The sequence below is a fragment of the Misgurnus anguillicaudatus genome, chromosome 22 (genome assembly GCF_027580225.2).
Source record: "Misgurnus anguillicaudatus chromosome 22, ASM2758022v2, whole genome shotgun sequence".
Taxonomy (NCBI): Eukaryota; Metazoa; Chordata; class Actinopteri; order Cypriniformes; family Cobitidae; genus Misgurnus; species Misgurnus anguillicaudatus.
The window spans coordinates 37576950-37593947 of NC_073358.2; the positions used below are offsets into that span (position 1 = coordinate 37576950).

The 16998-nt window shown below is 38.5% G+C and overlaps 1 protein-coding gene across 1 annotated transcript in view; it reads left to right on the forward strand.

Moving 5' to 3' along the window:
• The first annotated feature begins 1287 nt into the window (after positions 1–1287).
• The window catches only part of gas2l1 (growth arrest-specific 2 like 1), a 37766-nt gene continuing 22055 nt past the window's right edge, over positions 1288–16998 (forward strand). The window contains exon 1 of the mRNA XM_055199051.2: positions 1288–3002. Within this exon, the coding sequence (XP_055055026.2) occupies positions 2319–3002 (684 nt within the window). The 5' untranslated portion in view covers positions 1288–2318. The remainder of the gene's footprint in view (positions 3003–16998) is intronic.

The window sequence follows — 16998 nt, forward strand, 5'->3', positions numbered from 1 at the left end:
TTAAAGGCCATATGGGATATTTCTCATGCACTTGAGTTATGCTAAGCAGATATTAAACACTCGATATCAATTATGAATCCCGCACACTTTGCTGCTGCCTTCTCATTCACAGCATGCAAAGCTTTGACCTAAGTGTTAAGTTCCTGAAGACAGACTTTTGTTTGTTCTACAGCCATTGAGTTGATTGTTAAAAGGAGACGAATGAACGCTGATTAACATCACGATGATGTCTTCGTGTCGGTCTTTTGTCTGTCTATTCAGAATGACTCCTTTCATTTGCTGATGACCAACACCATTAGCAGAATCCTGTGAGTGAGCTTTCCTAAACGTTATTTAGCCCAAACAGGAACAGGGCATCCTGGGTAGCCATTTGAACTTTTAAAGTATAGTTTACGCAAAATGAAAATTCTGTCATTATTTACTCACCCTCAGTTTTTATTTTATTTTGATGAACACAAAAGAAGATAATTTGATAAATTATGGTAAGCACACAGCTGCCGTATCAATTGACTTCCATAGTAGGAAAACAAATATGGAAAAATTGTGTTAATTAATGAAGATATTTTGATAAATGATAGTAAGCACACAGTTGACAGTAGGCTACATTAACTTTCATCAGCTGTGTGCTTACCATTATTTATTAAAGTATCTTATTTTGAAATAAATTTATAAATATTTAGAACAACATGGGGATAAGAAAATGATAACAAATTTAACATTTTTGGGTGAACTATCCCTTTAAGTGACATTTTTAAAAGAGATAGCATATGAAAGCGTTAAATGTTTAACATATGCATATGCCAGACATTTTGAACAAAAAAGACGTAGTTAATTCATTTTATTTATGTGTGTTGACTGGGATTCGATCCCACAACATTTGACATATTAACGCAATATTTATTGAGCTACAGGAACACCACAGCAAATATTTAACCTTGAATCTTCGTCTTTTGTTATGAGATTATATATAAAAACAAAACTACCGATTTTTAATCACATAAAATGTTTTTTTACTGTAGTAAAATTGCTACACTGTAAAAAATACTTTGCTGCCTTAAAATTCTTTGTCAAGTCATGTCAACAGATATGAGTTGTCACAGCTTATAAAATATAGTTGAGAAAAGTCAACTTAATTTTATAAGTTATAACAACTCACCTGTAGTTATAACAACTCATCTCTAGTCAAGATAAATAATTGTAAGTTCAAATGACTTGTAAATCCAAGTTGATTTTAAAAAAAAATTTAAGGCAGCAAAGTATTTTTTACAGTGTAAGATTGTGGTGTTTTTAACCTTACCATAAATATAAAAGTATTCTACAATATTTACTACAGCTTAAAAAAATCACAATGTGTATTACATTGTAGTAGCCTACACAACAATTTACTACGTTTTTTTATCTGGAAAAAAATGAGGTAAGTCTTAGATATCAAGTAAATGCCACTCAAAAACCATTCAATAACACGTTTAAAATCGATCCTAGTTGACCCACGAAGTCCAATTTTACGTGATGACAATCACGCGCGTTTAATTCCATCACAGCCTGCATTTGCTTTCAAACGAGCGCGTGCAAACAAACATTACACGATCAATTTTTCGCTGGTTGACCCTGATTGATCATAAAACTATCAGTGTTTATCATTCCATCCAGTGCATGCAAATCCTTGATCAACGATATGCATGAAGCAAAGCGTGTTTTGTTCAACTGACGCTTATTGTATTTGAATACCAGATGCAAATATAAACGTGTTGACCGTTGGTACGTCAGGCTCGTGCAGTTAAAATTGATGCGCGGGGATAAAGTTGCCGTTTATCCTCTAATGAGATGTATGACTGTTTATAAACCACTGCAGCTCGACACGTTGGGCGGGAGGCGGAGCAGAGGACGGATCATTGACGAACGTTATTATTAAAGTGTCCCAGTAGACCGGAGCCGCCTGTCTGCCGAACCGATTCGGCCATGCGCGCGCTCTCCGATTCGAATAAACGAAGCGTTGCGGAGATTTATTAACCAATGCGGATGAGAATCGGATCTTTTGGGCTTCGTGTAGGATAATATTGGATTGTCATGCCGCTTTTTCTTTCTGTTTTTCCATAGGGGAATGAGTAATCGCTATGTGCTCATTGAAGGAGGCGGGTATCTCACAGACATCCGGAATCCATCTCGGAATCCCACAGCTGTATCATCGCGAATGAGAGTCGAAGCGGCCCGCATTGTTATGTGATGGCCGCGCGGCTTTTTCGCCATCCTCATTGGATTTCTGTATGATGAGACAATCTTATATTTCGTGTCTTGATTGATACGCGTTTTCCAAAAACATGGCTGATCAGAGCAACATCCAGTCAGCCGCCTCCAAAAGCATCAGGCCGTTCAAATCCAGCGAGGAGTACCTGTATGCCATGAAAGAGGATTTGGCTGAATGGCTGAACACGCTCTACGACCTCGACATCACGGCGGACACTTTTATGGAGGGTCTGGAGACCGGCTGCGCGCTCTGCCGGCACGCCAACAACGTGAACCGGCGCGCCCATGAATTCAAGGAGAAGTATCCAGACGCGGCGCTCTCGCTGCGGATTCCCAGCAAGGATGTGGGCTTCCAGTCCAGAAATGTCATACCCGGATCTTTTTTGGCAAGGGACAACGTGTCCAACTTTATAGCCTGGTGCAGGCAGGAGCTCTGGATTAAAGATGTGCTCATGTTCGAGACCAACGACCTGGTGGAGAGGTGCAACGAAAAGAACTTCGTACTGTGTCTGCTGGAGGTGGCTCGCCGGGGCGCCAAATTTGGCATGTTGGCACCCATGTTGATTCAACTGGAAGAGGAGATTGAAGAAGAGATACGGGACCAGGAGAACCTGACAGAGTCGTTGGGGGAGTCGAGCCCGCCGAACAGGACATTTGGTCGTAAGGAAAGCATTGGTGAGCCCGATCCGGAGCTGGTGGCCCGCTGGCAGCAGCAGCAAAAGAGGGTCCTTCTGGATATGCGCAACTTGGATGAGCTGGTGAGTTCACTTTGACATCTGTCAGTCAATATTGCATATAAAACGCATGTCTTTTTTGATGTCAGGGGATGTGTCAGAAATGGCATGTGTCCAAAATCAAATACCTGCCTTTCAGTTCAAATACATATTGCTAAATTAAATCCAGGCCCCTTTTACATTAGGAGAGGGACCAAGGAGATATCACCCATTTATGATGCCATCAGTGTATGGTCATTAGGATAAGCGGCAAATTTAGGTGTCATTTGTCCATGGTCATCACTTGGTCATTCTTTTATCATATGTTAGAGAATATGTCAATCTTTAGAATTATTTGGGCAATTCTCGAAACCTTTAGTGATTTCTCAGAGGGAAATATCTTTCTGCGGTTATCCTGGATCTTGTGTGGTTGTGTACACAGGATCAAAGATCAGGCTGTGTGTCAAATAGGTCATGTTGACCATGGTACATGTCATGAAATAATCTTCCTTATATGTCATCTTGAGGATGAAAAGGTCTGAGGATCTGATCTTGTTTGCAAGTCCAAACTATTTCTACATGCAGATGAAAAGTTAAAACATTAAATGTGCCAAAGAATGCATCGAAAACTGTTTTTGATATTTACATAGAAGATATGTAACTTTATTAAGTGCAAAAATTATCCAGAAACATTTTTAAATGTCCATTAACAACCCTTAGATTGGTCCTTTGAATGAAATAGTCTATTTTTGCCCTATTTGGAAGGGTCATGAATAATAATATTAAGCTCTTCTCTGATTGCTCTGTGGCTCATGCCAGTAGCTCACATTAGTAAACAGACCTTATTTGTCAAGTAATTGTTGGAGATTGTTAATGAACGTTTCTAAGTGGTAAGTTTATGTTTTTTTCAATATGGACCTACAAAATGTAACTGTGTGAAGTCAATAGTAGAATTTAAGCCTAAATGCTAGCATATAGCATTAAATAGTAGGGGTATCACGATTCTCCAAATCCTCGATTCGATTACATTTTCGATTCTAAGGTCACGGTTCGATCCGATTCTCGGTTTTTACTTTTTAGAACTGGTTGCTATGTTATTTTTTGACTTGACTTTTATGAAATATATCTGACCTTGAACTCGGAGATGCCCTGCCATGTTAGTCATGCTGCCAGTGGAAAAATATGCTAAACTTCCTGTCAGATGAACATCTTTCAGTATTTTGCATCTTAAAAACACGCTTTTATTACCGTCAAACGAGATTGTGAGACTATACCCCAATAAGTCATGTATAAATGCTGTTTTCATAATTTTTAGAGGTTAACTCGGAGCACTTAACACATGTGTTTTTTTCCCGCTTGGCAAGTTGACCGGACGTGACATGGGGGCGTGGCAGCATTGACGATTCCATTTTTTAATTCGAAGTTTGAGGTTGTGACTTAAGGGCTCGTTATAGTCGTGCGTAGCCGCGACGGCGTAGGTTCCGCGTCGGTTTTCATTTATACTTTTGCGTCGTCCTCCGCGTCGACGTGCAAACACACGTACAGACCGCTGGTTGGCAGTATCCACGTGTATAACCACAGTAGCAGCGCGACCGTCAGAGAAGAAGAAGCTTGGCAAGTTAACCCACAAACGAAAAAGAAACAGCAACTTGTTGTGTATGATTTGAGAAGACCAGCAATGATGGAAGTAAATAAACAGTGACTTTTGTTGCAGTTTGAGTTAATCACTCCTCAACTTGGCTCATCTTTGTTTTCACCATCGCAAACGGAAATACCTATGACGCAGTTTTTTTACCTGACGGGAGGGGTTCTGGTGGACCAATCACAGCGCTTGCGGACCGTGTAGAACTGACGCGCTACGGATAGCCTACGCAGGGATGGGCTACTGACGGCCCGAGGGCCGCACACGGCATAGGGTAAATTTTAATACAGCCCCCTGGACCACATTATACTTTATCAAATACTTTTAAAATAGTGATTTTTGTATTAGGACGTAAATACTCCCAACCAGGAGGGGGCGCTAGGTCCCGCGGATCGTCGCAGTAACCATAAGCCTGTGTTTAGGCTTATGTGAAGAAGACGTCGAGGTAAGACTCGAGATCCGATAGAACTTACGCACGACTATAAATCGCCCTTTAATTGTGATCGATTTAGAAATCCTGACACCCTTATTAATTAGCATGTAGTGCTAATTTAGCAGTCACAACTTTGTTTTAAGCATTTTAACAACTTTGTAATTCATTTAAAGTGTAATTTAATGTTGGGGCACACATTTTGACTGTGACATCACAATCTGTGTTGAGATTGGCTTGTTTTCCAGCATTCTTTTGCGTGCACGAAGTTTACATAAATATGAGGAAACAAACGCATTTGAGGCTCACAATATGTCATTACCATGTACAGAGCTCTTATTACTCATCTATGACTAGAAAAATACAGTTTTTTATTCTATGGCACCTTTAAGTTAATTAAGAATAACACAATGCCACTTGTAAGCCTGTATGTAGTCATTCGATCAGATATTACATTTTGAAAGGGGTTTTCTCTCTTTATTCTTTGTCTCCTTACAAATTTAGGGCTGTAGATTTGATTGGTATCACAGTTATGTTGCTGCTTGTTATCTTAAACTTCTTATTTCATCAAGCTGCTGTGGCATAAATCTTCCCGATATATTTGCTACCACAATTTGCATCCTGACAATGTTTTCTCATCATACTGCTGATTTCAAATGGCTTGGGGAACCACCAGAGGAAAGTACTTAATATCCAGTGAGCACTGGTGCACAGGATTATAATTTGACTGATCATTTGACTCTATCCCAGTTACTGTGGTGAACATCTGACTAGAATTTCCCTCTGAAAGTCCCTCACTTCACTAAGGTGACCCCGGATCAAAAGTACTTAATACTTTTTTCATCCCTTTAAGTGCTTATTAGATCGTGCCAAAGATCAAAGTGCAAGCACTGACTGTCTGTATGCTAGCATATAAATTGGTGATGATTTAATTCTGCTCCATCACAGACTGAGCAGTCAGCTGCAGTGAGCGTGTGCACAATTTATTTCTTAAGCACGAACAGCTAGCATCAGCTTAAGTTCAGGCAAGGTGAAGAAGAAACGGTGCACATAAAGTGCTGTTACATCAGGTGTTTATTTATGCCTTAAAATCAGGTTGTTTTTGTTTTTTAGTGAAAAAGTGTACAGTCTATGATTTTTATGGTTGGATTTGTTTCTTGTTTCATATACAGCTGCTAGTTATTATATCACACAATCCATGTGGCCATGCAGAGCAACTGGTTTTGTCCTGTTGAAAGAGGGTGGATTTAGTAATTTAGCTGCAGGTCCAAAAATTGCATCAAACTATCATGAGTCATGACACTCAGTGCATTGTTCAGCAAAATACATCCATCCTGCTGGCATATTTTACATAGTGAGATTATATGCCCTCTTTAATTAAAAGCCTTCGATCTCTGACAGGCAAGTTCATACAAAACATTGTTTTGACTTCGTTGCACCTGACCTTGTTGCAATAGTTCATAAATCTGTGGTGCTAACACCTGCGTGACAAATCCACTCTTTTGATGTTTTGTACTACCGTTTGTTTATCGTACATAGTCTAAAGAACATTCTTTGAAAAAATATAACCTTGATAGCTTTAACTTTCAAGGACATGTAAAAGATTGAAATTGAAGTGAAATCAGTGATTTAAATTAAACTTTGATGCTCCTAATCTCATAATTAGATTATAAGGCTTTAGTCTGGATTTCACAGACTGGGTCACATATCAGTTTTACTCTTACGCAATGAAGCGTGTGTCATCTGCACTTTTTTTATTCCCAAATATAAAAAAGCAAAAATCTTTTCATATGCAAAACATTTCATTTGGGTTTTTAATCATCATATCAACCATATGAAAGCCCGATGTAATCCAGCCAGCTGGACTGATCTCTCAGATTTAGCTTGTTGATTTTTAGCTTGGTCATGACGAATATCAAATTTTAATACAGATACACGCAAATATCCTTCACTGTCAGCATGAAATATTCAAACAAGGATTATGTCCTTGTGATCTTATATTTTGTAAAGAGATTTCAATCGTAACCGGATAGAAGACTTTATAGATGTGTCCGGATTTGCTTCCGGTAATCCTATTCACCCCTGAGGAATATGAAAGGTAGTTTTGCCCGATATTCTTCACCGTTAAGGTCACATACACACCCACAAACACAGGAATAGCTCCATATACGTCCTATTTCCCCATCTGGTTTAATAATCTGAAATCTCATATAGTTGAAAGCAGAAGTGTCTGAGATACAAGTGGTTTTGAATTACTTATTTCCTCTCTTTATTTTTTTAGTCACAGAACTGCACCTCTCCGTCTAATGATTTGCTAATCACATATGGCTGTGGTTGGGTTTTTCCACTGTTAGGAAGCGTAGGGGGAGACAAACATGCTACTTCTCCCTGTGTTAATATTTAGTACAGCCCATTTACGTTTAAATGATCAGTCAACAAAACTTCAAGAGCATCTCTGTCTTTTTTTACAGTCCCGCAAATACTTTGTAACTTAAAAAAAGCTAAGAGAGAGAGATAGAGAGAGATGTTTGGTCTTACATTTTTTTGTAACAGTTGACTCGTTTCTCTTTGTTGTGATGCTGAGTTACGTCACATACATTGTATTGCACATGGTCTTGCCTACTCAGAAAACTTTAAATAGAAATGCTCTCTTCCTATGAAATCATTCAACAGATCATCATACATTCACAAAGTAATAGCACGCTTAATAAGATTCAACTTGATGTATCATTTATGTATTTACAGATGGTGCAGGATGGGGTTGGGTGTTTTCTCTAAACCCTGAAAGTAAATTATAGTATTAGTGATGCATTACAAAGCAAGCACAACTAACTAGTGCAAACATGGTTTTCTGTGTAGTTAATTATCTTAAATTCAGTAGTAGGACTGATGTATTTGTCACGCATGCTCTTATAAGATGAACAAACAGTACATTGTCAGAAATAACCAATGAAATTACTTTTAGGCACATGACCAAAAGGATGCTCGACCAATAGTAAGACAATAGTCAATTTCAAGTATACCAACAGTCTAGGGACTCTCTCTCTCACTCCACACCCTGAGGCCTTGAAATTTTGTTTTATTGCTTTTGTCATACACAATCCCAATGTTCCCTCTGTTATTTGCCCAATCGCTTTCTCTCTCTCGCTCTCTTCCACACACACACACGCATACACACACACAATCACAAGTCTCCTTATTTTATCTGCCGTCACCATGCCGCACAAAATACACACTAATGCATCCATACACACAGTCATTTGAAGTGACAAAGCATTTTAGCTGCGTCCAATGATGTGTGCATTATAAAGTAAAATAACAAGAGTGCAATACTGAATATTTGTATAAAAAAAACAAATGTCAGTAGTGTAAAATTAATGGGAGAAAGTGAAATAAAATAAAAATAAAAATGATAAAGCTGGGTTAACCGAATAAACAAGAAAAAATTGACTATATATGTAAGATAAGATAAATAAGAAGGATACTCTAAATATCATGGACAAAAGGCAGATCACTCACAGTCTCTGGCCAGAGCTCAAGGACAGCGAGGCCGTGCTTTGTTACCCATCACAGGGTAAACACAGACGGATGGTGCAGTGCAGTAAGGGTTCACCGGGTGCTCCAGGCATGAATGACATCACAAATAATGTGGCTTGTTGAGAGAGAGGTCTAATGGGCAAAATATCTCAGAGACATTAAATAAGAGCTCTATTGATGTGGGCTAGTACTAGGGCTGGGTTTTGTTAGGAATTTCACAATTCGATTCAATTTCGATTCTTGAGGCTTCGATTCAATTCGATTCGATTAAATTCAATATTGATTTACTTGCTTCGATATCGATTCAATAATAAGTACATACACAAGCAATTAAGTACCTGAGTATATTTTTAAATAATGTGAGTAGTATTACTAATGTTTGATCACGTTGATGGTGAAGGCTTGAAAGAAGTGCTGCTGTTTGCCCTCTTTGATCTTTCTGTTTTGATAAAGCGCGTCTTGTACAACGCTGAACGCTCTCACTAGAGTGTTGCCCACAGCAGCGCCACTTGCAGGGGGGCTGAATCGATTCATAGGATTTGATGAATCGATATTGAGTTGAGAAACAGATAATTGCAATGCATTGATGAATCGATATTTTTACCCAGCCCTAGCTAGTACAGTAGGTAACCGTATACCAATTCCCTAGAAAACCATAGCAAGGCAGAAGGCACTTACAGCCAACTAGATCAAATCTTTCTGCTTAGATGATGCTCTTTCACAGATTCTCACTTATTTTTATTGTAAATATCAACAGATGTTTCTTTGAAGTAATGAAAATGACACAGTTGTTGTCATACAGCTATTAATGTAATGAGAGTAGGATTTATATTTACATGTAGGCATTCAACAAACACTTTCATTCAAAGCAGCTTACAAAAGTGAGAAAACAGTAAAGCAAGCATAGCATAGCTCAGGTGATTGAAAGTAAAGGAATTTGTTAAGAAACGTCTGAATTGGTGGTATTACAATCTCTGACCACACATTGGTATTTTATGAAACGTGCTTCTGTATAGAATAGTTCAGTGGTAGAGCATTGCATTAGATGTGCAGAAAGATGTGGGTTTAAACCACTCATCTATATAAATGACTGGATTGCGCATGCCACCGCGCCGCCATATTGGTAAGCCCAAACGTTCTATTAAATCAATTTTATATCTGAAGTTACCCTGTACATTATTACAATGCAAACGTCCTAAGCATGTACATAGTTAATTACTGAAAGTATTTTGCTTTTTAAACAGTAAGTAACTATACATTCATCTTCATTACAGTATCAGATCAGTGGACATACCGCGGCATATTTAGCATTAATGACAAACGTGCTCATTCTGAAATCTAAATAATCATGCTTTGTACCATATGATGCATGTAATAATTAGGTGGTTTAGTTATCTTTACAAGTAACCTAAACTTATTCAGAGAAATAACGCTGACTGTGTAGCTTACTGTCAAAAAACTTTATTTATACCCGTGTCATTAACAGAATGCAGCAGACACGCTCACCTTAACGTTTTATATAAATCCCCTATCTTGGACGATTAAAACATAAACATTGCAAATAACACCAGAAGTAATAATTAATTTACTTACACATATCCTAAAAATTAATCTTGTGTGACTGATACGCTGTCAACCGGGTGAATTTAGATCATGATTTTGAATGCAAGTCAATGACGCCCTCTGCCTGTTGGGAATACCAAGATGGCCACTCAAACTCTGCACTGGCTTCACCTCATGCTGTTAAGTTAAGCGTTCTATGCGCAATCCAGTCATTTATATACACTCACCTAAAGGATTATTAGGAATACCTGTTTAATTTCTTATTAATGCAATGGTGTAATGGTGTGGGGGATGTTTTCTTGGCACACTTTAGGCCCCTTAGTGCAAATTGGACATTGTTTAAATGCCACGGCCTACCTGAGCATTGTTTCTGACTATGTCCATCTCTTTATGACCACCATGTACCCATCCTCTGAAGTCTACTTCCAGCAGGATAATGCACCATGTCACAAAGCTCGAATCATTTCAAATTGGTTTCTTAAACATGACAATGAGTTCACTGTACTAAAATAGCCCCCACAGTCACCAGATCTTAACCCAATAGAGCATCTTTGGGATGTGGTGGAATTGGAGCTTTGTGCCCTGGATGTGCATCCCACAAATCTCCATCAACTGCAAGAAGCTATCCTATCAATATAGGCCAACATTTCTAAAGAATGCTTTCAGCACCTTGTTGAATCAATGCCACGTAGAATTAAGGCAGTTCTGAAGGCGAACACAGTGTAAGGTGTTCCTAATAATCCTTTAGGTGAGTGTAGATCAGTGGTTTAAACCCAGGGAACACACTGATACAAAATATTTACCTTGTATGTAATGCACTGTACGTCGCTTTGGATGAAAGCATCTGCCAAATGCATTCATGTAAATGTAAATATGAGCACAGTTTGAGACAATTTGAGATTTCACCTTTCTATGGGCACTTCTGCATCCACATAGTTACATTCTGGGCTGGCAAGCACACAGGACATCCAAGTAAATGTGAAAATGGCAGCGAGAGGGGAATGAGCACCATAACGTGAAGTAGAGGTGAATCGAAGGACAATGATAGCGGGAGCGAGATATCAAATAGAGAGGTGGAGCCCAAAGAAAACAGGAGGCTTTGCAGCATGAGATAAGAGAATAGAGGAAAATATGAAACACGAGAGATGTGTGGGCAAGAGGTAAAAGAAATAAGACCAGACAGAACATAAGGGTGAAAAGAGGACAGAATAACACAGAGATGGACGGAGGAGAGGGCAGATGAGGTAATGTGATGCTCAATGAACATCATGCCTCAAGGATCCAGAGGTGACTGTACTGTACAGTCTAATAGAACCGCCTCCAATGGATTTTTTTAGAGAGAGAGAGAATGAGAGAGAGAGAGAGAGAGAGGAAAAGTAGGTCATGGCAGTCTGTGCTCAGTCAGGCTCACACAAGCTGAGGCAGCTGCAGGAGAATGTCTCTCTCTCTCTCACACACACACCCGCTCTCTCTCTCTCTCTCTCTCTCTTTCCCATACTTGGTCTTTTCTTTTTATGGTCATGCTGATTTATGCTTTTAATTTTAGCTGCCATAGGGCATATGTTTCTCTGAGTTCTGCAATATTTAGCTGTTACAGAACTACTGGGGTGTGCCATATAAACACCTGTTTGTGCTCAGCATATGTGTGTGGGTGTGTGTGGGTGCATGTGTGTTGGTAAGGGGTGTAATTAAACATTTTCCATGTAATACTCCTATAAATGTACTTTGCCTGGGCTCCTAACAAAGGGACTCCTTTTAGTAGTAAAATCCATCCATCCCTTCCCCATCGGGGTATCAGAATTAGAAAATATTACTCATGATTATAATGACTGATGAACTGAAAAGCCTTTAAAGGGACATTCCACTTTTTTTGAAAATAGGCTCATTTTCTAGCCCGAAAATAGTCCCCTGCCATTGAAAGTAACCAAGGGGACTATTTTCGGGCAGTGCGTAATATCACTACGCCTGCTGCATCCATGTTACAGCAGTAAAGTCCTTGATTATTATGCCAGAATGAGAGTATAGTTCCTTTAGTTCCTATTTTTAGCTTGATGCTAATGGTCTAATCAGATTCAATTGATTGTGCTAAGCTATGCTAAAAGTGCTAGGGCCAGACCCGAAGATCAGCTGAATGGATTTCAAAAGGGTAAGAATCAAATGTTTAACTGTAGGGGAGATGGAAAATGTGCATATTTTCAAAAAAAGTGGAATGTCCCTTTAAGGCCTAATTGAATGATTGAATTGAATTGAATGCCTATAGATGAGTGAAGTACGTATGATTGACTCACAGAGGATATAAACAATAGCTATGTCCCAATTTGTCCCAATATCTCCTCTCCTGGGGGCTCACGGGTATAGTAAAGTGCCCATCGGCGCTCCGACATGTGGTGCTTTTGTACTTTTGGCGACCCGAGTTCGATTCCCGGCTCGTGGTCTTTTGGCGATCCCATACCCCTCTCTCATCTCTGTACTGTCCTGTCCTCTCCTAAAAAACTCACTGTTAATAAATAAAGGCAAAAACTGGCCAATATATGTATATAAAATATATATAAAAAGTAAAGTGCCCATCGAAGGGATCTTGACGGAAGTAGTAGGTCATCAGAGTATTTTTGCCTACTGTTTTTCGAATTTCTATGAATTCGGATATACTACTCTCCTTTCCTTCTGCTTTTTTGCCTACTATATATGGAAGTGCAGCGTGTGAAAAATGTATGATTGACTGACAGGAAACAATAGTTTTTTGAATTTAGTAAATGTGAATGGTTAGGTCTAGGAAAGTGTTCTTTAATGATAGTGATGAATAAATGATAGTGTTTAATTGTGCAAGATGGTTTTACCGTAACTTTAAACATTTATACGAGTTGTGATGTTAGATGATAGAAGTGATTTATAGCAGGGTCATTCATCTCTTTTGGATGGCTCCAAGGTTCCTCCTTGGGTTAGCAGATTCATTGGAGTTATGTTTCATTTAAATTGTCAACTGTTTGTCCTAAAATAGTTTTTAGTAAAATGAAAATAAACAAGAATGAAATAGAGCTGTAAAATGAATGAGGATAGCATAGCTCAGATCCTTTGAAGAATTGTATGAGATATGAGTTTATATTGCTCATGTTTATTACATTTGGTATCTCGGTAAATGTGAGCACACTGTCTGCGGCACTACTGATGTCTGTTTCTCAGGAGAACAACTGAGAGATCGTAGACATAAGCAAACATCTTTATTTGCTCTCTATGTAGACTCACGCTGTCTCATTTATGGTGATTCTTTACATTGGGTAAGCTTAATAAATACAATTTGATCAGTGGTTCTCAAATTTCTAATCTGAGTTTGTGTATTTCTCACAGACAAAAATAACAAGCTGGAGACTGTAACAAATGTATTTCATAATTTATGATGCCAAATATACTGTCCCAAAATCATTCTGTGTTTCCTTCACCTGAAAAGGTCACAATGTGATGTATCGATTTATGCCTTGTTGATGCTAGAGGTCAGAGGAGAATAGGCCGACTGATTCAAGCTGATAGAAGAGCAACTTTGACTGAAATAACCACTCGTTACAACCGAGGTATGCAGCAAAGCATTTGTGAAGCCACAACATGCACAACCTTGAGGCGGATGGGCTACAACATCAGAAGACCCCACCGGTTACCACTCATCTCCACTACAAATAGGAAAAAGAGGCTACAATTTGCACAAGCTCACCAAAATTGGACAGTTGAAGACTGGAAAAATGTTGCCTGGTCTGATGAGTCTCGATTTCTGTTGAGACATTCAGATGGTAGAGTCAGAATTTGGCAAACAGAATGAGAACATGGATCCATCATGCCTTCATCCATCAAGGATAATGCACCAGGTCACAAAGCTCGAATCATTTCAAATTGGTTTCTTGGACAATGAGTTCACTGTACTAAAATGGCCCCCAGAGTCACCAGATCTCAACCCAATAGAGCATCTTTGGGATGTGGTGGAACGGGAGCTTCGTGCTCTGGATGTGCATCCCACAAATCAACTGCAAGATGCTATCCTATCAAAATGGGCCAACATTTCTAAAGAATGCTTTCAGCACCTTGTTGAATCAATGCCACGTAGAATTAAGGAAGTTCTGAAGGGGAAAGGGGTTTAGTATGGTGTTCCTAATAATCCTTTAGGTGAGTGTATAACAGTGTGAGGAATAATACATTATATAAAGTTGGGATATGAAATATGGCTGATGTCATCTCTGCATTAGATGTGGGAAAACAGTGGAAGATTGACTAAGATGTTCCAGCAGCTACATAGAAATATACAGGGAGCAATTAAAGTCATGTGATTTTTATGATATATATTTCTAACAAAGGGTCACCTGAAATTCTTGGTATTTACATAAGTATTGTCTCCTTGTGGTTTGTTCTAAGTTTTATCATAACAAAAGCATTGTTTAATAGTCTTGTAGTGTGAACAAGACTAGTGTACTTTGCTACTTTGAAAGGATACATATTTGCTCTGCCCTTAAGCGCAAGCCACAACAAGTCTCTTGTACGCTCTAACCTTTCACATATCAACAGTCAAACATTTACAACATGGCTTACTTGACGGAAGCAATTCTGTCATGCCGGCTTATCCCATTGACCTGTCATTTAAAGTTTAAAAGAGAGCATTAATCTCAAGTTTATCTCGTGAAAGATTTTCCTAATCATTCTAACCAGCTTGTTTGTCTGGTTATTTTACTAGTGTTTGTGTACAACCGTCTGGGTAAGGAAAATTTCAATGGTGTTTGATTTTTGAAAGTGTCGTATAATTGGGAATGACTATCAGATTAAGTGATCTTAGATGTAGCCGTGTCCATAGGAGTGTGTACCTATACAGTTTGTATTTTCCCTACATGTTTTCTCTCCATCTATAAGAATATGCTGCTGGCAAGGCACACCACCCGCCTCTTTGTGATACAATCACCTGATCATAGATCACAGCTTGCTGATACTGTAAATGTTATGAACGCGCTTGTGTTCAAATTCTCCGAAGCTCTTAGTTCGGTAAAGTATGTGTATTTTCATAGTTTGTATAGTATGTGTGTGATGTTGGTTTTGGATTGGTGTCAGCCGATATCTCACTTCACCCGCCTGTGGAGGTGCAAAAATATTTGTGTTGTGCCAGACACCCCCTGAAGCTCAAGCGCTCGAATGTGTCTCAGATTCAGGTCATGATCCGTGATGTTTGGACTGGAATCCGCCCAGTCGTCTTGTGATATCTCCTGGTGAAATCAGATATAAACTTACAGTATCAGCATGCAGATTTATCATTCATGCACCAGTAAAACAACACATAATTTTCTGTGAGGTGGATTATCAAGGCTTTGCTCAAACAGTATCCTGCTGTTTAAATATTGTATGATTTGGTACACGTGTGCATATTACGCATTTGGTAGAGAACACAGAAGTTTTAGTAAGCTTCAGGAACCATCTGTTAGTACAAACGCTGACCTTGGTAACCATAGTTTCTGCCAAACAAAACAAAATAAACATGACATTAAATGGCAGAAAGTGTTACAAACTTGAAGGTAGCAATAAGTAGGGATAGACCGATATCTATTTTTTAGGGCCGATGCTGAACTTGGTAACTACAGTTTCTGCCAAACAAAACAAAATAAAAAAAAATAAATTAATGATTGGCCAATATGTCGACCCATATTTGGATTTTTTTTTATTATCGGCTGATAAATCTTTTTATTCGCCAAGTACATTTTTCTGTTACTTAAATTTGTTTTTGTAATGGAAAAAACACTCGGATGTAAAGTTAAAGACAGTAAAATGACCACAGTCATTATTCACGTTTTAACATGACGTTATGATGTGTTACACACAACAACATTATGGTGTGCAGCAAAGTCTTATTCAAACGTCAGACAACAAATGTTTTATTTAGTTTCACCAATTTTCTGTTTGTCTTTCATTTATGTGTGTTATATTGGCCTCATATCGACCACACTGCTTTCTTAATATTGGCATCGGCCATTAATAAACCCTCATCGGTCGACCACTTATGACATTAAAGGATTAGTCCATTTAAAAAAAAATCCAGATAATTTGCTCGCCACCACGTCTTTCAAAATGTTGATGTCTTTCTTTGTTCAGTCAAGAAGAAATTATGTTTTTTGAGAAAAACATTCCAGGATTTTTCTCATTTTAATAGACTTTAATGGACCCCAACCCTTAACAGTTTTAATGCAGTTTAAAATTGCAGTTTCAAAGGACTCTAAACGATCTCAAATGAGGCATAAGGGTCTTATCTAGCGAAACAATTGTCTTTTTTGGCAAGACTTTTTTTGACAACTTCTCGTCTTCCTCCGGTCCTGTAATACGTCATCACGTCAAGAGGTCACGGATGACGTATCGAAACTACGCCCAGTGTTTACAAGTGTGGAGAAAGAGGACCATTCCGACATTGTTGTATGTCGAATGATGCTAATTAATGTCTTTGTTTTAGTTTATTGTTTAAAATGGTCCGCAAATATGCATTTCTTATATGTAACAAGTGACCTTTCGACTTCATTATGCAATTACGTGAGGTCGCACTGGCGCGTCACAGGACCGGCGGACGACGAGAATTTGTGGTTTAAAAGTAAATATTTTTCTTGCCAAAAATGACAATCTTCGCCTCGTTTGGGATTGTTTAGAGGCCTTTGAAACTGCAATTTTAAACTGCATTAAAACTGTCAATGTTGGGGTCCATTTAAGTCCATTAAAATGAGAAAAGTTATGGAATGTTTTCCTCAAAAAACATAATTTCTTCTCAACTGAACAAAAAAAGACATCAACATTTTGGATGACATGATGGTGAGAAAATTATTTGGATTATTTAAAAAAAAAAGAAATAATCCTTTAAATGGAAG